Here is a 23,605-nt window from a genome sequence, read left to right as displayed (position 1 = left end):
TATAACCTCAGAGTGCTCCCACAGCAAACTAAATCTCAGAACACACTTAGATTCACTAAGCTCCTATATAAGCTCTCCAAACTCTATCATTACATATCCAAGTAACTAAGTCTAGCAGGAGATATACACCCCAATCCCAGTCCCACCAGCACTCAGTCTACACTACCCCTTCCACCTCAACCAAACCTAGCTCACATCCACCAAAGAAACAAATCATCCCTTCTACTGCTCAACATTAATGTAAGAAGCATTGCAAAGAAAACTCATAATCTACATGCTTTACTATCCCACTGCTCACCTGATATAGTAACAATAACAGAAACCTGGCTAAAACCTCATACTGATAGTAACGAGATCACACCCCCAAGCTACAACATCCTATGTAAAGACAGATCAAACAAAAAAGGGGGTGGCATAGCAATCTTATACAAAGATCACCTCTTACTACAACTCCACAACTTCTGTATCCCAGACATAGGTAAACAGAGATTATTATAGTGAAATTAAATATTAACTCCAGCAAAAAACTAAACATTATAGGGGTTTACATACCACCTGGTAACAACAGTTCTAGTGTTGAAAACCTATTACAGTGGTGCTCCATTCACCTCCTTCAGGAGACCATCATCATGGGAGTCTTCAGTATTGATTGGCTCCTATGCTCCTCACAAAGTCCAGCTATTCACATGAACCTTTATGGGTTCACCCAAACCATCACAGCTCCCACTCGAGCCAACAAGATCTCCAAACGAAAGTCCATACTAGACTGGATTCTAGTAAATTCACCCCACCTAGTATCCCACTCTGGCCATCTCCCTGATAACCTGAGTGACCACAGCCCTACATTTCTCCTTTGAGACTGTATCCACCCAGCACACCAAACTACCTACCATACAATCAGGAATAAAAAATATTTTAATCCTGACAACTTTATCTCTGCCCTAAAAAACTGCCACTGGGAACATCTCAAACATATACCCCTAGATGAGGCTGTCCACTCTTTTAACAACACCTTTCTTGATATTCTCAACACCAATGCACCACCAATAAATGTTAGAGTCAAGGCCAATTATGCACCCTGGCTAACCAAAAAAAAACAGATCCTACTTAAAGCCAGAGATAAAGCCTGGTCACTGTACCGTAATGATAAATCCAATACCAGTAAACAAAACTTCCATGAACTTTGAAATAAAGCCAAAAAACAAATTAAAATGGACAAGTCCAAGTACTACCTAAATATCCAAAGCAAGCACCAAAAAAATCCATAAAAGTTCTGGACCACAATTAAAAACCTATTACAACCAGATAATATTGCTACTCCAACCCCAAAAACAACTAACAGCAATGAAAGCATAGCTAGCCAATTCAACACCTTCTTCACAGAATCCATTCTAACTCTAGCCAACAATCAGTCTAACACCAATACCCCCCCAGAATCAATCTATAGTACACCCTCACAAGACACCTCCACCCAATTCAAATTACATCCTGTATCCACCAACTACATCAATAAACATCTGAAAAAACTAAAACCTACAACATTAGCTGCTGACAACCTTCCTACTGACTATCTTAAAATCGCAGAAGAAGCCATCTTCTATCCTATAGCCATACTAATAAAAAGATTAATAGCAGAAGCACATGTACCCTCTATCTGGAAAATATCACACATATTACCCCTTCAAAAAGGCGGGACCTCATACGAACTTACTAACTACAGCCACAATGCCATTCTTTCACCCTTATCCAAGATCCTACAAAGAATAGTACACACACAGCTTATGAAATACCTTACCTCACAAAACCTACTATCTAGTACACAACATGGTTTTTGTTTTGCACATAGTACAACTGCCCTACTGATCTTTACCAACAAAGTTAACCAACATAGAAACAACTCCCAATTTGTATCAGCCTTATTCCTTGACCTGTCGAAAGCCCTTTGACATGATCAACCATAACAAACTCATTAATGCCCTTTTCTCCCTCAACATTAATATCACAGCTATTAACTGGTTCCAGAGCTACCTAGCAAATAGGCAACAAGCTGTCCGTTGGCAACAATCCCTCTCTTACATCCTCCCAGTCACTAAGGGGTCCCTCAAGGCTCCATCCTTGGACTGCTCCTATTCTCACTCTTTACCAACCAGCTACACTCTGCAACCCCCATGCCAGCATAATTCAGTATGCTGATGACTCAACCCTGATCTGCGCACCCCCATCCCTTAACATCCTCCAAACGCTTACTCAAGATGCCTTCTTATCAGTGGAAACCTGGCTAACCAACTCCCAGCTGATACTAAACCTCAACAAAACTAACCTATTACTCTTCTGTCCCACTAGGACTGCACCCTCCCAACCTTCAACATTTACTCTAAAAACAAAACCATTATAACTCCAACTGCCCATACCAAACTACTTGGGATAGTAATTGACAACAGTCTAAAATATGACCTCCATATAGATCAAACCATCAAAAAAGTCCACAAGAAGCTCGGCCTTCTATACAGAAACTCTCAGTTTCTAACTATTACAAGAATCACAATGGCCAGGACCCACCTGCTTTCTACACTTCCATATGCATCCCCTATCCTTATCAACCTTCATAAATCAGACCTTAACAAACTTGAAGCCTGCTACAATAAAATAGCTAAATTTGCCACTGAATCACCATATAGGTCACATCACTGCCAATTCCTCAAACAGCTTGGTTGGCTTGAACTCCCACAACTCTTACACTTTAACCAGTTAAGCCTAACCCATCAAATTCTACGCCACCCAAACAAAACCCCACTCCTCAGAGATCTAATCCAGCCATACTATGCTCCTAGATCCCGCTGCTCAGGCAATAAACATCTACTACAAGTTACTAGAGCAAAAAATTCAGCTGGAGAAGGCCTTTTTTCCAACTTTATCTCCAACCTATGGAACACCCTACCTACTACTCTAATCTCCATTACCTCATCAAAACAATTCAAATCATTCCTAAAAAATCACCTAGCAAACGCCTTGCTCTGCCCTTACATCCCCCAGGATAGGCCACACCGTAAATACTAACTCACTTTCTAAACCCTCTGTATATCTGAATATGGCCTTTCTGTAAACTACTATTAACTAACTGTACCTCCATGATAACAAATTCACTGTATGTATTGCAAATGCTACTTGTGCAGCTTTCTTTTTACAGCTGTAATACCACAAAAAAGTTTTGTTGATATAATTCATATTTAATACTTGTCTAATTTGTTGATTTGTTTTTATGCTAATATATTACTTGGAGCTTTTCTCCCTGGGCCTCCACTGAAAATGGGCACGTGCCCAGCTGGACTTCCCCAGTAAACAATTGTAAAAATAAAATAAATAAATAAAAATAAACATTTTCTAGTAAAGTGAAGCTTTTAAGCATAAAAACAGTCTTGGATGTTAATACCAGCCAGAAGCAATGTAAAAAAGCCATTTTTGAAGCAATAACTTATAAAATGGTGAATATTTCAAATAAAAGCCCCAAATGACCAGCCATACACATCTATAAGATATATTAGTTAAATGGAGCACATTGCAGAAGTTCAGTTAAGTAGTAAATGTATTTATAATAATACAGTGTCACCACTTTCTTTTTAAATACTTAAAAGCAACACAATAAGCATTTCTGCCTCCTACAGTGATTAAACACTATGACTAAAACAGAAAGGGAAGGAGTATACATGATAAAATAAGTATAGGGTATAAAGGAAATATATATATATATATATATATATATATATATATATATATATATATATATATATATAAATACGTGTGTGTGTGTGTGTGTGTGTGTGAAACGAGTGAATGATTTTATGCCATTTCACTAGTGCTGTGCCATGTATGTAAAAAGATAAAAGTATAAAATAATAGTTTGCAGTTGGAAGATATTTTGATTTACTTGAATTTTGAGTACTGTATATTATTTATAAAGTTAGCAAAGTTATGGAAAAGATAGTAGGAGAGAAATAAAAAGAAGCTACATTACTCTCTGTATATGATTCCACATTATTTAAAAGGGAGAAAACAAGAACTTGCATAAAATGAGAAGTTATATATAATCATTAGACTCTGGGTTTCTTTTTTTCCTTTAATAGTCCTCTCATTTTTTGAAGTTTTGTCTTTTTAAGTTTATTGAAGAATCCTTGGGTTCAGGTTGACTTAAAAGATTATTTTTTGGACAAACGTGGATGCTTCTTTGAGAGAATCAAAAGTTTTCTTTCCTTTGGCAGGGATCGTCTTACTCTTCCTGGGAATATGAGTTGTGCTTTGATTCCTTTCTTTTTTAGTCATTTTATTAAAAGGACACTAGCTCTAACAAGGTCTTATTCTTGAGTGGAGATACATTTTGCAATAATAGATCTTGGACGGTTGTTTTTACTAGATACAGAAGTTGTAGTTAAAGACATGTGTGCCCTTTCTATCCTGAAGGATAGTGCTTCAGGTTGGTTTAGGATTTTAGGAATCCAAGAAGTCAGGAAATTAATCATATTGTCTCCCTCCGTCTGCTCTGGGATGCCATAAATTCTTATGTTGTTTCTTCTTCTTCTAGTCTCAATGTTGTCTGTTTTTTCAGTGAGTATGGTGTTTTCTTGAAGAAGAAAGTCTGTGTTTTTCTCTTTCTGTTAACCTGTAGTCTGTATCTGTTACAGAATCTTCTAAAGCAGCAATCTGGGCAGTTTGTTGTTTAAGGACTTCATTTAAAAAGGTTATTTGTTTGGTGGTATCTCCCTTTATGTTGTCCACTTTTAATTCTAATTTGTCAATTTTACACACCAACTCTTGAACTTTAGTAAGGATTGCCTGTATTTCTTTCTTCATTGGAGTTTCTTGCTGGGAAAACTTGGACCTGCTCATCTTCCTTTGTGAATGGTTTCGGTGTCCCTTCAATTGGAAAGTTTGACAGGAAAATATGAAAAGTTTAGCTTAAAAATTACACCAACTTGTAGCTTACAATTTCTAGAATCTGATTTTAGTAGTTTCAGGTCTTTGTTGCTGAAATTCAATAAAAAATCCTGTCAGGAATAAATGAAGACTGCAGACCTCAAGAACACTGCTGCTTTCAGCTTGACATCCAACAGAAACTTATTTACTGTTAATGTATATGATCCTATGCTGCAGTTTAAATTGTGATGATTTTTTTATATTATCTTTATTAAAAGAATCTGTGACAGTTGTTATTATGGGATTGTATTCTGCTACTCGTGCTTCTAGGGAAGCCTAGTTGTTGTTCATGCTGTTTCAGTTTAAATGCTGTTTTAAAGTAATGATATTTACTGGACCAAATGGGTGATTGTCATTACTTTTCTGGAGCCATGGATTAAATTCTAGATCTCCTGCTTTAACTAATATGAAAAGGATTAGGATTCTGTCCAAGAGGTTGAGGAACATATGCTGCCTGCATGAGCGGTCATGGACAACATTTCAACAAGACAATCCAGCAGTGGAAGAAAGAACCACTAAAGGGAAGAGATTGACATCATCTAAAAACACCACACTCACTCTACAACAGTCAAGTACTCCCTGGGACACAGTGCTGTGGAGAAAACCAAGGTCACTGCAGAACTGAGTAGCTGCATCTAAGGAACATTGCCCATTCAGTTGTTTGTACCCAAAACTGTGTACTGTGACAAAAAAGGGTCCACATGAACTGTAGTTGTTTACTATCTGTGGTGACCATCTCTTTTTGTATAACAGCCATATACGGCCTCTCCTTCTTCCTCTTCAGATGCATCCCAATGTTGTGTACAGTTAGCCCTCACACTAATCTGTGACACTGTATTTCTCTGTGTCAGTCCCCAATACAGCCAGTCTCCATATTCCCCACTGCTGCGGCATTCTCCATATAGCCATGACAATGGCTTGCTGGTGTATCTGCTAATTTCCAGTATTTGTGGCACTCCATGGGCTGCTTCATTATGCTACTACTGTCACCACCATGGCCCTTTCTACTTTCATTGCCATATCATGCAACTGTGCTCTCCATGACTGTTCATACTATGGGCACTCTATCCCTTGACTTCACAGCCTGATTCCAGGGTAGAAATAACTGTGAAATAATTTGATTTAAAGGTAAGTCTATAACTGTTTAGAATAGTAGTGTAGTAGCCCTCTCAATTAGTAATTGTTAATATGTGGCTGTGACATGTTGAGAATGCACTTTCCACCTTTGGGGTTTAGTGATTGTGAAGTGATGCAAGTTTGCCTGGAAAAAAGGCTGTTCGGAATTTTAAATTCATGCTTTAATTAAATGCTTTTCATGTGTCCTTCCTTATCACTGTTGCAGTATTCCTTACAACTAGGATATCCTGACATGGATAGCCAAATATCCAGCAAGCATACCAAAGCCTTTACACCTTCCAGCCACCTTACGTCAGACTATGTCCTACATCCCAGGGGTAAAGTACAAATATGATGTATGAGCACCTAATCCCCAGAACATCTTTGCTTCCAGTTCAATGCTAGCTTTGAATTCAGTATGCAAGATGTTTACTGTATTGGTTCCTCAACCACTACCAAGTCTTCTCAAGATAAGCGCCCCAGTGGGGTCTCTTCCTTTCTCTTTTTTCCTTCTTAATTACCTTTTTACATGTCATTCAGGAAGGGAAAATGTGAGTGTGGTAGACAGATTCCTCATAAGGGTAGACATGAGAAGTGCCTTTTTTTTTTGGGTCCTACACACGACCATACTCAGTGTGAGATCTGTCAGGCATTTTCCCCATAGACTCTCTGCAGTTGACTGTTGTCCCTTTCCATTTACTTGGAGAACTGACTTTTAGCTCAGGGTAGCTTGGCCTCTGAATATGCCTTCCCAGTGCTGAGCCACCAGTTAAGAAAAAGGACTCATTGACTCTGTTGCTGTCCTGTCTCCTCTGGATGTCCCCATTGGGGTGGGTTAAGAACACGAGGACCATCTGAAGCCTGCGTCAATTCCCTCTGTCACAGCCAAGTTGGAGGCTGACACCTGGATGTCAGCCTACACATAAGTTGAGACTGTGCCTATGTCTAATGCAAATGAGTAGGTGGAACCATGGCTGATTGTATTGAGGGCCTAGGGGGATTTCCCAAATTCTTTTTAGGAAGAAGGTTCCTAATACCATCATTGAATCTAGGCAGGGGTCTGATACCCCTAGATTTGTTAAAGCTGATGTTCCCTTAAAAATAAGCAAAAAAAAACAGACATGTTGCCCCTGTGGCTGAGGATCCACACAAAGAATGGCAGCACATTACTCAGGAGCTTTTCAATGCTCTTATGACTTTCAAGCCCTCTCAAGGCTTGTCTGTCCCTGCTTCTGTTCCCTGGTCCTCTGTTTCTTTGAAACTTCATAGGGAATTTCTCTGAGGAAGAGTTGGATTTTGACTCTGGTGAAGAGTCATTGGCTTACTTTTCTCAAGTCCATTCTCCTCTTGCCGTTGAGTCTGAAGAAGAGGATTCACTTTCTCCTGACTCTCCTGTGAATGAATTCTTTGGAGATACTGTGGAGTGTAAAATGGAGCATTTTAAATGAGGTTGTTCCCAGGTTCCTGACATTCAAAAGAGGTTCTATGAACTTTTACCAATAGATTCACCCAGGTTTTCTACAGTGTTGGATGCTCTTTCTGACATTTTCACTTTGGATTCTCAAGCCCCTGATTCTCAGCTGCCTGCTCCTAAGAAATCTGACAGGTTCTATAAAGTTACAGAAGCTCAAAGGTTTTTACATAAACGTCCTTTCTCAGACTCCGCTGTGATCTCCCTGGCCTTGGACAAACCCTGTAAATTACTGTCCTCCTCTAAACTTTTACCTTCGAGAAAGACAGTCATGTTATGGAAAGGTTCATAGATGCATAATTAAGTACTAGGCTAGCTGCCCTTGTTGTCCATTTTATGCCTATCCAGTTTCCCTTTTTGTGCTCAAATTAACCTATCCCATTTGGTTAGAGATTGGCGTTGCCCATCCAATTGTAGGTAATTATATGTCACCCCTAATGAGAATAACTGGGATCATACCATGCATGGGATAAAGTATTTAGGAGCTGTGTCTGTGCATTAATAGTACAGGAGGCAGTCCTGGGGTACATTTTCTGTTTCCCATCCATAAATCCAAGTTGTGCTTTAATATGAACAGGGGTGACCTTTGTTTAATGTGGACTGGGAGTCTGTTTGAGTGCAGTGGTATCCCATCTGAGATATACCTGTCCCTCCAAACCATTCTGTTGTGTTTGCAGAAGAGGTTTAGATCCCTAGACTACAGTACTTGCTGATGTACAGTAAATCCTTGTATGCCAAACACAACTCACCTTTTAGTAGTCTGTAGGATACTGAGTATAGTGGCAGGACTTTGAGTCAGTCCATAAAGGACATCTTATTTAGGCCTTGTGTCTTTTTTTAGTAAGGTATCAATGTGGGTGTTTGCTGTTGCATGTGTATAAACAAGATACATACCAAAGGGGACATTATATTTAATGACTGGCCTAATTAGGGCTGAATAAAGGGGACAGTGACATCCCTATCTAGACGCAATCCCTTTGTTTATAAGATGTGCAATATAGAAGGATTTTCTCTTTCTTACAACAGTCAACAAATGTTGGTCAAAAGTTATATCATGTCCACATATGTTCTCAAATCCCAAACAACTGGATCGACTCATAGGGGCATATTGTCAATGTGGTAGTTCCATGGGGTAGATGACTTCTCAAAGGATGCAATAATGCATTTTTTGGCATTTAGTTTCAGTCCGTGAATTCAGTAGCTGTTTTTTTTTATTTTGGACAAACCTTCTGTAGGATGAAGTGAGATCTTTAGAAAAGGGTAGGAGCAGATTACATAGAAAAAAAATGGAAAGTATGGGAATAAATGCAGAATAATGTTTTGGAGTAGGAGTGAGGTTTAAGGGAAGGCAGGAATTGATCTATTTATATAATGTTGGATTGATAATAATTGTATGTATGTGTGATGTATAATGTTTGTAACTGTGAATGTTAACATGGTTTGTTTTCTTTTATATAAATGTATGTTTACCTGTGTCTTAAGTAATAATTCAATAAAGGTGTTAAAAAAATTTTCTGCAAGATGGCTGAGTAATTTGGAGATTCAGTGACTGCTCTTAGTTTGCTTCAGCCACAGCCTTTTGTTATTGACTTTTACTTCAAAAAAGTAGATGCTAAGCAATTGGGGTCCCAGCACAGAACCCTGGGAGACTCCACTGTTGACTGGTCTCTCTGTGGAGGTGACTTCACCTATTTTGATTTCCTGCATTCTGTCTGTGTGCCAATTGGGCAATCCAGTGAATGAAGCAGGGAGTTTATTCACAGTTTATTTAGCTTTTCTGCTATGCCTGAGTGGGCAATTGTGCCAAAAGCTTTGGCCAGGTCAAGATATGTGGTGTGCACTGCTTTGCTTTCATCCATTGCTTTGGGAACCTTTTCAGAAAAAATCCAAAAGGTTGATGTGGTATGGGAATGTATGTGAGAAAAGTGTACTTCTGCTACCTTAACTTTCAGGGCCATTAACTACCAAACCCATATGATTAGGTATGTGCTGCCTTTTCTTTCCCAACTTGAGGGCATTCTGACTGATATGCCTGAATCTGAGGCAAAGTCTTCTGCCATTTCCATTTTAAGTTTTGATTTTCATGTGGCTTGTCAGTCTGTTAAATGCAGTTATGGAGCTGCAGACACATCTTCTAGGTCTGCTGCATCAGGGTTTGTGACGAGAAGATATTCTTGACTGTGATTATAGGTTCTGACATCAAAGCCAAATTACTGGATTCTCCCTTAGGTAATCAAAATCTATTGGGTTATGCAGCTGCTGAACTCTTTAAGACTCAGCAGGGTGAGAGTAAAGTAATTCAGGATCTGAAATAGATCTTCATTTCTCCAATTCCTAAGTTTCAGAGGAATTTCCCATCCAGATATTCTTTTATCCATAGGCAGCAGAAGCAGCCTTCCAGGGGCATGTGATCCTCCAAAAGAGTTTTTCCTAACAAGCATCCTCAGGGTTCTGAGAGTTAAAAGTCTTCTTTCCCAAGCAGATCTGCTTCCATTTGACATTCAACCATTTCTGTCCCTTGGCTGATCATGTCTTTTCCTGTGTAGCAAGAGATAACCACAGACTCTTAGGTACTTTCTGTTATCTAACATGGTTATTTTTATGGTTTGAAAATCCCATCCTCAAGTCTGCCAGCTCCCTCATTTTCCTTTGCTGCATCAGGATCTTTTGGTACAGTGAAGTATCCAGCCAATCCCTCTTCCTCAGCAGGGCACAGGTTTGTACTTCAGGAAGTTTCTTGTTTCCAGAAAGGAGGGGTCTTGGAGGCCCATACTGGATCTTTCCTTCTCAACACCATTCTAAAGGTTTCTTCCTTCAGGATATTGTCCCTCCAGATGCTTTTTCCTCTGGTATCCCCAGATCTGAAGGTGCTTACCTCCACATCCTCATCTCCATGAAGTTTTCATTTTGCTTTGTTCTCTGTTTTGCCTTTTGTTTTCTGTGCCTTGGAGGATCTTTACCAAAATGTCTAGCCCAAGTGGTAGCCTACTGCAGACTTCAAGGAATTCAAACATTTCCCTTTTCGGGTGACCTCTTGATTTAGGCTCTCTCTCTCTCTCAGCAGCTCCTACTTCAGAATCTGTACACACCTTTACTAAACATTACGAGTAGGATGCCTTTCTAGGACCAGGGTGGGGTTTGCCAAGAGCCATCCTTCATAGGTTTTTAAAGGGTTTCTCTGTCGCTTCCTCCTTCCATCCTATCCAGTAACATTTTTACTGTGCCAGTTGTAACGAATAATGCAACAGTGATAAGGAAGGACATATTACAGTTGTGTAAGATCTTACAATACCAATAAATGCCCTATTTTTCACTGTTGCAGTATTATCTCTCTCCATCCCTCCTTCCCCTTTTATTTTCTGTTGCCTTCCTCCTGTCCTAGGGATCTTTCTTACTTTCTGTCTCTTTTTTTTTTCTTCCCTTCCTGGATGTACACTTTCTTGCTTTCCTCTTGGGTTGCTTTGTTTCTTCTGAGGCAATTCAATTCTGACAATTAGGCATTTGTACATCACATTAGGGCATTTATACTAGAAAAGGTTGATAGTAAGGGAGCCAGTGAAGAAAAAATGAAGAATTTACTTTTAAGAAAGGAACTAATTTTTATTTTAAAATATCAGACAGATTGTTGTTGGAAGAGTGTAATATAAATTTGTCTTTTTTAAAAGGTAATGGATTTTTAATTGTTTAATGATTATTTAATTATGTAATTAGTTAATGGGTGTGTGTATAAATAGGGAATAGTGATGTATTGTAATTTACTCCTTGAAGGCTTTGTCGAGCCGAGGCGCTAGAGACTGTACAGCAAATAAAACGTGTTTGGTGAACTGGCTGTTGTCGTATTCTACATTTGGGTTCTTATCTTTTTCGAGCTGAAGAGCTGGTGTTGTGGTTCTTATTTGTACATCACATATCTACCTTATGCCTTGAACGTAGGACATATGTTTGATGTACAGTGTCTGGAACGCATGCCTCTCAACTGTACAGATTTTCACAGAATGTCCAGATTTTTGGCCTGTTCCTCTTTTTTTCCTGGCAAATCACTGAGATGATCTCAGGATTGACGTCACTAAATAATGACATACATTTGAGTTTCAGACTTCAAATCCTTCAAGAATGTATATTAAAACAAATTCCGTTACTCTAGCAACATTCTAAGTTTATAAGAGCAATCTTTGAAATATGTCCCTATTTGTACCCCCATTTTATCCAGATTGTTTGCATTAACAGAAGGTGTAAAGGCTTTGCTATGCCAGACAGATATTTGGCTATCTTTGGCAGGGTATCCCAGTAGCAAGGACTACAAAAGTGAGAAGTAGGACATCTACTGCCATGGTAAGATCATCCACAACTGTACTTTTTAGCTTTTCAATTTTTTTTTTTATTATGATTTACACAAGTCTGTATTTGTAACTCTGACCTAGAATCACTTTAAAATCATAGATTCAAAGATAGGATGATAAGGCCTCTCATGCCATATTTACATAGCAGTCATAACTGATCAAAAATACTCTTTAACAATCATAATGCAGACCACACCTTTTTTAAAGTTGCAGAAAAATGACAAGTGAAGATTTTCAGTAGATCTGCTGCTCAAGTTTGTCCAGAGAAATGTATATTGTTTTGCATGTTTCGTATGAGGTTTTGTCATTCTTTTTTGGCAGCCTGATGAATTACATTATCGTCATTCAGACAGTTCAGCTGCGGTGGAACTTCAGGACAGGTAATTCTAGACTATGTTTACAAAATTATTGCACGTGTAGTCTAGTGGTCTAATTAAAAGAAAAGAGACATGCTCACATGTTATCCAATACCATTGTAAAACAGGCTTGAAAAGATACTTAAAGACAAAATTATGGAGTGGAGGCCAAGGCATCCTACACGCTGGAATCGGTACTGTACTTCTACACTTCGTAATTTCCTGCCTCTGCTGGAACACAATCAAGGAAAGGATGTGGAGTATGACCATCAGTCTGAGCTGCAAAAGCAACTTGGAGATTATAGGGTAAAGGATTTATTGTAATATACACTCATTTTCTTTTATGATAACATATTTCCAACAGCTTTTCAGAACAGAAACTCTGTTATCAGCACAACAGTGAGACTCTACTAATATAAGCAGCTAGAGTTTTTTAATTCATGGTATTTAAGAAAATAAATATTATCAAAGTCTTAATTACCACATACCTCCACACAGTCTCACTTTATGGTTCCAATATGTAGTATCATGTTAATAACAAAAAGACTATATATCTCATTTGAGCTTTTGTAGCAAATACCCTTATTGAACATGCTTTGTGATACTCCCACACTTGTAAAACACTTGGTTGGAATTGTTACTTTTTAAAATGGCATTCAATTTGCATCAAATCTCAATCAGGGGTGCAGTAATTTCCACACACTTGCACAGGAAAAATTTAACTTGAAAGCCCAGTCCTCCATGACTGTATAGCATAAGCTTGTTTATATTTTCAGTAGTCTGCAAATTTGTAAAGCATGCAGTGTATGTTGGGATTTTCAAGTTGGTCTGCAGACTCTCTCCCTAGCATATGAAACAGCCTGTTCATGCTTAATATAATTGGAAATTATTGTCCTGCTGCAGTAGAAGTGTTTTAATTAAGTTTTAATCCACTTGGTGTTTTTCATGATGATGACTGCTTGGGGGAGTATCCATTCCACTGTTGTCACTGTCCTGCTTCAGTCAATTTTAATGCCTAACCTCCATTATTCTGACTACAACCCATCAGTCCTGAGAAACAAAAATAAAACACATGTACAGTATGTTTATCAGGAGTTCACCGTGATATTGTAAATGGAATCTGGCATTTATATATAGGTCCACAGGTTCATAGGGTGATATTAGGCTATTGGCCCTTATAAGCTTAGCCAGGAATTTCTCCCATGTTCCCACAAAGTCAGCACCTGTTTCCCCTGTCCAGCAGAGACACGGGTGGGATCCCAGGGGTATATTTTCTGTCTCCCATCCAGTCGTCCAGGTTCCTCATAAAGAGGGCTAGAGAGAGGTACTCTGCTTGACATGGAGAGGGAGTCTATCCCATATATGGGGGAGTCTTTGGGACACAAATCTGTCCCGCCAACAAGTTCTATTAATGTCACAGACCAGGTTAAGGCCTTGCATGTAGGTTGTGCGAGATAAGTTTGTCTTACGGATATGCAGCAACTCTGTCAAGGCTGGGTCTGAAATGGCCTTGTATACCAGACACAGGTCACCTCTGAACAGTCTGTATGAGACTGAGTAGAGGTACAGGGCTTTTAGCCTATCTGTATAGGATAGGTGATTGAGACCCTGGATTTTCCTGGTCAGGAACCTCTGTGGTCTCTCCAACTGCTGCATGTGCTTAGCAAGGTACATGCCAAAGTGGTCATTGTACTCGATAATGGGTCCGATAAGGGAGGAGTACAGGGATGTTATGACCTCCTTGTTCCAGGATGAAATACCCTTATTTATGAGGTGGGCCATGTAGAAAGCCTTCCGTACATTGGAGGCAACGTGGTGGTCAAAAGTCAGGTTGCTGTCAACCTTGGTGTCCAAGTCCCTCACGACTGATTGCATGCTTAGTACATTGTTATTAATGTGATAATTAGTGGGGATGACATTTTCCCCAAAGGGGATAATGATGCATTTCTTGGCATTCAGTTTGAGGCCATGCTTCTGGCACCAATCATTAGTTTGTGTAAGGCCCTCTTGGAGGACTATACATCTGGTTGCTTAGTGTTATGATATTGTTGTAACCTTTTTAAAGTCTATGGTCTTGTTTTCCCAAATAATCCTCTTTCACAGCATTCATCTGTGTATAATATTCCTAATAAGGTGTTTCACACATGCAAGTTGTGTCCTGATTTGCTTCTTTCTTCCTAATTTATTTCATCTGACAAAACAGTATCAAAACCTTTTTTTTTAGTTTTTCTGTTAACCTCCTCTGCTCCTTGAGCACTTTTCATTGCCATTTTACTTATTTTATTTATATCTGATAACTAGAGTAGAGCACTGATCACAACATGACCAACTACAGGCTCAGCCCTGGTTACATGCAAAATAGTAGCTAGAAAAATTAACAATTAAAACCAACAGTGGAACACAAAGGTAATACAGATGGTCACAAAAGAGAGCTACAAGCTAGAAAATTTACCTCATGTTGAGGAGTGCTTTTTAGATGAGGAAAGTGGAATCAGAGGAGTAGCAAGAAAAGAATGAGATGCAGGATTAGCCCTGAGAGAGACTGGAAAAGTTAAATGCTGCAATATGGCAATGAACAAGGAGAACAAGAAGTTATGTGCACATATACAGGAAGCAGCCACACAGTGGTAATCACTAGAGAACCATTTGTCATTACTGTCACCTTCTCTAGATATTATGGTCTGTCAGGGACATACTGGAGCTACCTCATAATCCTTAGCATTCAGCTGCTAGATGAGAGTAAGTTGATGGCATTATTCAGATTATTCATGGGGTGGAACAGACAGAGATGCAGTGATGGTTTGTCCTGTCAGGTTTACTAGTTGGTAGTGCCATTAGCATTGCTGTAATGATGGTTACACAGCCTAAACTTCCTGCTGGAGAAGTTATTATATGAATGCCTATTTCACATTTCATATGTGGACTGTACTGCTGTTCCCATTCCTGCATATTTTGTGCTAATTTTCTTCTACATCCGCATCCTGTTGTTGCATTTTCAGCATTTTTTTGCACAAAAACTGTTGTGTTTATTTTATTTTGTTTTATTTGTGTTTTGTCAGTTGGGTTAATACATTTTCAAAGGAGACCCGAGGGAGAAATTCTCCCAAGCCACTTAGGGTAAAAAAGAAAATATCCAATGAAATCAGTCAAAATGCAATACGCAGTGTCCATATAATTGTTTACTGGCATATTTTGATCATAATACATCATAAAATATTTGGTAAAGGTATATAGTGGTTCAGTAAATCTTGCAGCTTAGCAACACCATAACAACTTAAAGCATTTACTTAATAATTTACAAGATATACAGATCTGTCTCAAAAACTAAGGTAGAACTTCCCTAAAAATTAATCTGTTTTTAAATATATATATATATATATATATATATATATATATATATATATATATATATAGCTCCATTTGTTTCATTTAAATGCACATGGTCAAATTTTAGACTAAGGTAGAATTTCCCTAAAATTAATTTGTTTTTAAATATATATATATATATATATATATATATATATATATATATATATATATATGTGTGTGTGTGTGTGTGTGTGTGTATATATATATATATATATATATAGTTCCATTTGTTTGGTCTAAATGCACATGGTTGAATTTTAGATTAGTAACATTACATTGATGCTTAAATCATCAAGTGCTGTGTGTTTTTCAGCCATGTGCATTTGAGTTTGTTATAATAGTGTAAGTGAATCCATTTATCCACCCATCCATCCACAACACCCTTTTTCCCATTTTTGCCAGTGGGGTTGGTGCATCACATCAACAGTAACCATCATCTTGGTCTTCCAAGATGGCTGCACATTGAGTAACAACTTAATTCTAGCTCTCCCAGTGTGTAAACAGAAACTCAGCAGAGAAAGCCAGTAGATGTTTGTGTTTCTGGGTAAATTTCAGTAAATGATTAGTAAGTGCACTGCCTGGATGCAAGGAAAAAAGAAATAGAGGACCTGAAAGAAAATCAGCTACAAAAAGTGATGAAAAAAACACTTACTGGGAAAACTGCTGCTGCTGTTCAGCAAAAAAACAGTGCAACCTCCAGACATCACTTCTAGTAACCTAGAGGAAAGTATAAGACAACTGCACAAAGACCTGGTTAAAATAAACGAAACACTGATGGAGTATATCAACTCAAACAACAAAAGGTTGGAAAAAATGGAAGAATGTTTAAACAGATATTCAGTAGGGTGACAAAAATGCAAAAATTAGAGGTTGAAATCAAGAAAAGGCTGGCTGAATATGAGTCTGCTCAAGAAGAGATGTTTTAAAGACAATAGAATTAGAGGACAGAGCACATAGGGAAAACCTGAGATTTTAAGCTGTACCAGAGAAGCTGGAAGAAACAGACTGTATTCATTTTAGGAAAGCACAAAAAAGCAACTGGACTGGTATTACAGAGCAGGAGTTGTTAGTTTAAAGGCCACATTATGTGTATGCTCCATACCTGGCTATGAGAAAGCAGCCTAGACCTTTAATAGTAAAGATGCAATCCTACCAGCAGGAGGAGTTGATTCTGACAATACTGTTTCAGAAGGACAAAGTACTAAAAGTGGGAGAAAGCAGAGTATTTGTGGAGCATGATTACTCATTGTACACTAGGCAGAACAGAAGTAAATTCCACTTTTCAGGGAATGTCGAGAAGCAGGGACGAGATTCAAACTGCTGTACCCGGCTATCTCCAAAATATTCTTCCCTAGAGAGACAAAATCATTTTTGATGAAGTACATACACTGAAGGAAATACAATGCAAAATTTTGTCCAACAAAAAGTGAGCTGTGAAACAGAAGTTGATTCTGCTTCTTGTTCTTCTTGTAATAAAGACCACAGAGAGACTGTGCCAGTGAAATATATTCCAGTGTTTCAATGGAAAATGCTAGAGAGAAGAAAGGGAGCATGTGAGTTGACTAGAAAATTCAAGAGTACTTTGGAAATGAAGCAGAGACAGGATTTGAGAGATGGAGATGAACAGGAGTAAAACCAGTAACTTGGAAATTGAAAAATGTAGGATTATAAACCAATAACTATATTTGTGAAATATGACAAAACAAGAAAATCTGGAAACATTGGACTTTTTGGACTTTGTTGGGCTTGTGGGGCACTCTAAAGCATATGCCCTATGTCATGTCTTAATGTTCGGAAAAATACTAGAGGGGAAGAGGAGTGAGAAAGTTAACTGCAAGTAAAACAGATTTTTTTCTTAATAGTATTATTTTTATAGTGTGTGATTTTCTTTGCATGCTGTAAAGTTCTTGTCAGTTATTTTTAAGTGTAATGTGGAGAATGGAAAGGCTGTTGGTCCAGATGACATACCTGTGGAAGCATGGAGGTGTTTAGGTGAAATGGCAGTGGAGTTTTTAACTAGATTGTTTAATGAAATCTTGGAAAGTGAGAGGATGCCTGAGGAATGGAGAAAAAGTGTTTTGGTACCAATTTTTAAGAATAAGGGTGATGTGCAGAGCTGTAGTAACTACAGAGGGATTAACTTGATCATTCACAGCTTGAAGTTATGGGAAAGAGTACTGGAAGCTAGGTTAAGAAGTGAGGTGAAGATTAGTGATCAGCAGTATGGTTTCATGCCAGGAAAGAGCATTACAGCTGCGATGTTTGCTCTGAGAGTGTTAATGGAGAAGTACAGAGAAGGTCAAAATGAGTTGCATTGTGTCTTTGTGGACTTAGAGAAAGCATATGACAGAGAGGAGTTGTGGTATTGTATGAGGAAGTCGGGAGTGTCAGAGAAGTATGTAAGAGTGGTACAGGATATGTACGAGGGTAGTGTGACAGCGGTGAGGTCTGCGGTTGGAGTGACGAATGCATTTAAGGTGGAGGTGATATTACATCAAGAATCAGCTCTAAGCCCTTTCTTATTTGCAATGGTGATGGACAGGTTGACAGACGAGATCAGACAGAAGTCCCCGTGGACTATGATGTTTGCAGATGATATTGTGATCTGTAGTGAGAGGAGGGAGCAGGTGGAGGAGACCCTGGAGAGGTGGAGATATACTCTAGAGAGAAGAGGAATCAAGGTCTAAGACAGAATATATGTGTGTGAATGAGAGGGAGGATAGAGGAATGGTGAGGCTGCAGGGCATAGAGGTGGCGTAGGTGGATGAGTTTAAATACTTGGGATCAACAGTTCAGAGTAATGCTGAGTGTGGAAGAGAGGTGAAGAAGAGGCTACAGGCAGGATGGAGTGGGTGGAGAAGAGTGTCAGGAGTGATTTGCGACAGACGAGTACCAGTAAGAGTGAAAGGGAAGGTCTACAAAAGGGTAGTGAGACCAGCTATGTTATATGGGTTGGAGACAGTGGCACTGACAAAAAAGGCAGGAGTCGGAGCTTGACGTGGCAGAGTTGAAGATGTTAAGATTTGCACTGGTGTGACGAGGATGGACAGGATTAGGAAGGTTTGGAGACAAAGCCAGAGAGACAAGATTACATTGGTTTGGACATGTGCTGAAATGCAGAGTATATTGGGCAAAAAATGCTAAGGATGAAGCTGCCAGGTAACAGGAAAAGAGGAAGGCCTAAGATAAGGTTTATGGATGTGGTGAGAGAGGACATGCAGGTAGTTGGTGTGACAGAGCAAGATGCAGAGGACAGGAAGAAATGGAAACAGTTGATCCACTGTGGCGACCCCTAATGGGAGCAGCCGAAAGAAGAATGTGGATACTATTGTAAGCAGGTTCTCATGATTTCTTTTCTTTCTCCCTTCTTCTCTCTTTCTATTTGTTCAGTTTTGAGAAATGTAGGCACTGTAATGTAAGAAAAAGAAGAAAAAAAGAAGAAAAGTCTGGTTAAAAGAGCATGACAAAAGAAAAAAATAATGTGCTTCTTCTCATTCTTGCACGGGGGAATGTCTGGATTAAGGCCCTTACCTTGATCTAGTAACAAGTTTAAGAGAAATGAAGTAAACAAAAAAGAATATTCAATATGATGAGGCTTTTTCTAACAAATAAATGTATGCTTAGTAGCAGTTCTATATCTGGTCCTCATGTCTCCATGGGGGCAATCAGTGGTGCAGCAGTTTGCATTGTCAGCTCACACCAAGAGGTTTTCAGATTCGATTCATGGCTGGGGTGGCTTCTGTGTGGAGTCTGTATGTCTTCCCTGCATTCGTGTGGGTTTCCTCTGGGTGCTCCAGTTTCCTCCCACATTACAAAGACATGCATCTGGAGCATTTCTCCCCAGGCCACTGCTGAAAATTGGCTAATTCCAAGACAGATTGTCTTGGTAAACAAATGTTAAATAAATAAATAAAGAGAAATTAGCCGCAATCTAATAAAGAGAAATTGGCTAGAAAAAAAGAGCGAAATTTGCTAGCCAATAATGTTTTTTGAAAGCATTCAGATGTTTTCCCTGCTGGGTGAGTTATAAACATAAGACAAAACCAGACATAATTTAGTAGAAGCACAGGCTGCGCCACGTGTCTTAGCATGGATAACCTTTCTTTTATGTTAACTCAAGACTGTGAGTGTGGCTGTCATTTTGGGACATTTGTTCCTATTGGGAGAGTAAATCCTCAATATTTGAAGGTGTACTTAGTTTTGTGTGTTAGTATTAAGATAATAAGTTCTAGGGGGTATTGGGGTTGTGTTTTTTGTTGTTGTTTTTTTTTGTAGGTCTTTCAATAAAACCAAAAGTTTTTTTAAGATGTGACATAAGCTAAAATGGATATGACAAGAAACAACTGTATAAAAGTTCATCCTGCCAGTGTATTCATGTAATACAAATGCTGGAACTAAACATTTAAGAAAAAAGCTGTTCTACATAAGAGATGGGAATAATGACTTTTTAATACAATGATGCTTTCCGTAATGTCTTTAAATATCCATGTTTTCACAAATAAAAAAGAAAGAGTAACTCGTATTAAAAATGTAGAGTGCAAATAGCTGTGCTACAGGAGACACACTTCGAAAGAACTGAACATGAGAATTTGAAAAAGAAAGGTTTTCAGGATGGTTATTCAGTGAAATACCCAGGAAAAAGGAAAAGAGGATAACTTATATTAATTGCAAGAGGAACAACCGTAGTGATGGAAGATGATATAAAAGATAATAATGGTAAATTTTTAATACTAAATGGCTACTGGCAACAGAGGAGGATTACACTGGCATGTATTTATATTCCACCTAAATCTGCTTCAAAGTAACTTAAGAAAATTCTGGAAGAAGTAATCAGCTTTCAGCAAGGAATCTTACTTATAGATGGGGACGGAAATTTGATTTGCAGCAGTGAAGATGCGTCTGGGGCGGCCCAGAAAGAAAAATATAACAAAGGAGGGTAGACTTTTGAAGAAATTTATAAAAATATTTAACAAGGAAGATGTGAATTTGATAATATGAGTTCAGAGTAAATTTACATATTAATCCCCAAGATAAAAAAATGGTCTAGGCTAGACAGAATTTACATTTCACAGGAACATGTGCATTTCGTTGAAGGTCTTGGTATGCACCCAATAACTATTTCGGATCACATGCCAGTAATAATTAAAATAAAAACACAGGGTAATGAAATAAAAATGAAACACTGACACTTTCCCATCTATCTGTTGAAAAGAGAGGAATTTAAGGAATGGGTAGTGGAAATTATTCCGGTGCTATTAGAGAAGATACAATTTTATCTGAAAATATAGCTAGAGGGTGGGATAAGATTAAAGTGGAGTTTAAAAATAGGGTAGAAATAAAAAAGGGAGATATGGTTAAGAAGTAACAATAATTGTTTAGAGGGACTGTCAAATCTTAAAGTATTGCAGAATAGGGGGAATCTCACAGAACAAGAACAGGAGCAACTGTAGAATGCTAAACAGAAAATAAGGAATTACCTTGATAATATGCATCTGTTTAGAAAGATTGCTGTTGAGCAACTGTTATTTTGAAACTCTAGAGCACAAAAAGTGTTAGCACAGAGACTCAGGTCACAGAAAAGAGATCCTGTAGAGTTATTCTATGAATGTCTTTATAAAGCAGAGAAATATGGAAATCAAGAAAAGATACAAATGGAAATATTTATGGAAAAATTAAATATGCCAGTATTAGAGATAAATGAGGCTCAATTATTAACAGTTAGGATAGGAGGAGATGAGATAACAATTGTGACGTCTAACCAATCTACAGGAAAGTCGCCAGGAATAGATGGTATTCCTGTGGGAAGTCTGGAAGCTAGGAGGGAAAAACTGATAAAGATCTGGAAGGTTTTGTATTTTCGTAGTAGTGTAGAACTGTAGAATAAAACAATCCAAGGTCACAACCAGATGACTGTAAAGATTTAAATATAATAAAACACACAATAAACAATATCAAGGGCTTTATTCCTTACAACTAGGACTTCTTCAGAAGACTTCATAGTTCAATTCTGCCTGTATTAAAATTTAAATCTCAGGATTTGAGCTGAGAAGACAAAATAGTACGGTTATACATTCATGATTTAGGAATTAGTATAGGACATGTTTTACGTTTTAGAAATATTTTTAAATGGAAGTTTACCAAAATGTTTGTCTTTTAATTAGGATCACATGGTTGTTAAAATGAAAGTATTTAATGGAGTGGTAATTGAATGGAAATAGTTCTGAAGAAGTCCTAGTTGTAAGGACGAAAGAGCTTGACTGTTTTATTGTGTGTTTTATTATATTAAAGTTTGTACGTTCATCTGGTTGTGACCTTGGATTACTTTATTCTACAGTTCTACACCACTGTGAGGACTTTGTGGGGTTTTTTTGGTTGTATTGAGTGCTTGTATACACACTGTTTTATCTTATCAGGTTTTGTATTTTTAGATGAGGAGAAATACCAGCATCCTGGAAGAAAGCAGAGGTAGCTGTAATACCTAAAGAGGGTAAAGATCCATCAGATCCAGCTTCATATAAGCCCATTTCTATACTAAACCATTATTGTAAATTATTTATGTCTACAGTCGCTAAAATAATGGCAAAAGTGATGCCATAATTGATAGATATGGATCTGGGTGGTTTTGTGGAGGGCTGGCAAACATTTGACAACATTAATGATCCAGAGGGAAGCAGAATGGAAGAAAACACCATTATTGTTAGTGGGTCTTGATGCAGAGAAAGCATTTGACAGAGTAAGCTAGGACTTTATGAGTAGGGCAATGGAAGCATTTGCATTCGTTGATAAAATTGTAAGTTTGCTTATGAGGATATATGAGGGATCAGCGGCAAAAATTAAAGTGGGTGGGGTCATCTCTGATAATTTCTACTTGATCAGAGAAACCAGGCAGGGTGTCCTCTTTCCCCTTTTTTAGTTGCAGTCTATTTATAACAGTTTGTAAAAAGGTAAGGGACTTAGAAATTCAAGGATATAATTGGTATGGTAGTCAGGAAAAGCTGACTGTATTTGCAGATAATATTATTCTATAACTGACAAAAGCAGAAAGGGAAGTTGCAGTGTTGTGGAACATTTTGAGACGGTTTCAAATCTTTTTGGGATACAAAATTAATGAAGCTAAAACAAAGGCTGTAGTTTTAAATTATATACCTACACATGAATTAGTTAGCAATATCCATATTTATGGGGACATGATGAAATGAAGTATTTAGGAGTATGAATTAAAAATTATTCCAGTGTGGCAGCTAAGGATTTGTGGGAATAGACTAAACAAAAGATAATACAAAAAATGAGAAATTGGAAGCTTTGTTATATGGATATGTATAGTAAGATCGAAGCAGTTAAAATATTTTTAGTCCCTTTAGTCTTATACACAGGTCAAGCATATTTTTATCAACCAGAGGAGAAGTTGTGGATAGCAATTAATAAAGAGCTGAAGGATTTTGTCTGTGAGGGAAAGACATCAGGAGTCAAGTGGGATAAGCTGATGCTTCCAATAGAGCAAGGCAGAGTGGGATTACCCAATTTGAAAGGGTATTTCAGAGGAACACAATTAAGGATCGTATACATAGCACAAACAGAAAACTATAATTCAAAGTGGAAAGGGATGATGATGAAATGGTGACTAGCCCAAGAGACACGGAGAGACTGAAATTTTGAATGCAGACCTTTAGGGAGAATAACAACAATCATACAGAATATTATATTTATAAAGTAGCAGAAAGTATTCTAAGAACTAAGCCAACATGGGAATGGAGAAAGGAGTGGCTGCTGATAGGGATACTGCAATTAGGGATAAAGACAGTAGGCAAGAGGGGACTGGAATTTATTGGAGAAAACTGGCAATGGAACCAAGGTATTGGGAGCAAATAACTAGAGGGGGGAAAGGTAATAGAATGGGAAAAGGTCAATAATTTATTTGGACTGCAGGTTAGAAATTGCCTTCCTATCAAGGATTGATATCAGAGTATAGGCAAAGAGAAAGAAAT

At 38.0% G+C, this 23,605-nt stretch overlaps 1 protein-coding gene across 1 annotated transcript in view; it reads left to right on the top strand.

The window, feature by feature from the left end:
- Positions 1–23,605, top strand: part of CC2D2A (coiled-coil and C2 domain containing 2A) — a 3,655,067-nt gene that overhangs the window by 3,558,799 nt on the left and 72,663 nt on the right. Inside the window, exons 34-35 of the mRNA XM_044062582.1 lie at positions 12,217–12,275; positions 12,380–12,557. Of these exons, the coding sequence (XP_043918517.1) occupies positions 12,217–12,275; positions 12,380–12,557 (237 nt within the window). The remainder of the gene's footprint in view (positions 1–12,216; positions 12,276–12,379; positions 12,558–23,605) is intronic.

Source organism: Protopterus annectens, chromosome 2.part1 (genome assembly GCF_019279795.1).
Source record: "Protopterus annectens isolate FY-2018-M chromosome 2.part1, PAN1.0, whole genome shotgun sequence".
Taxonomy (NCBI): Eukaryota; Metazoa; Chordata; order Ceratodontiformes; family Protopteridae; genus Protopterus; species Protopterus annectens.
The sequence above is the reverse complement of the archived record's forward strand: the minus strand, read 5'-3'. Positions and strand labels throughout refer to the sequence as shown.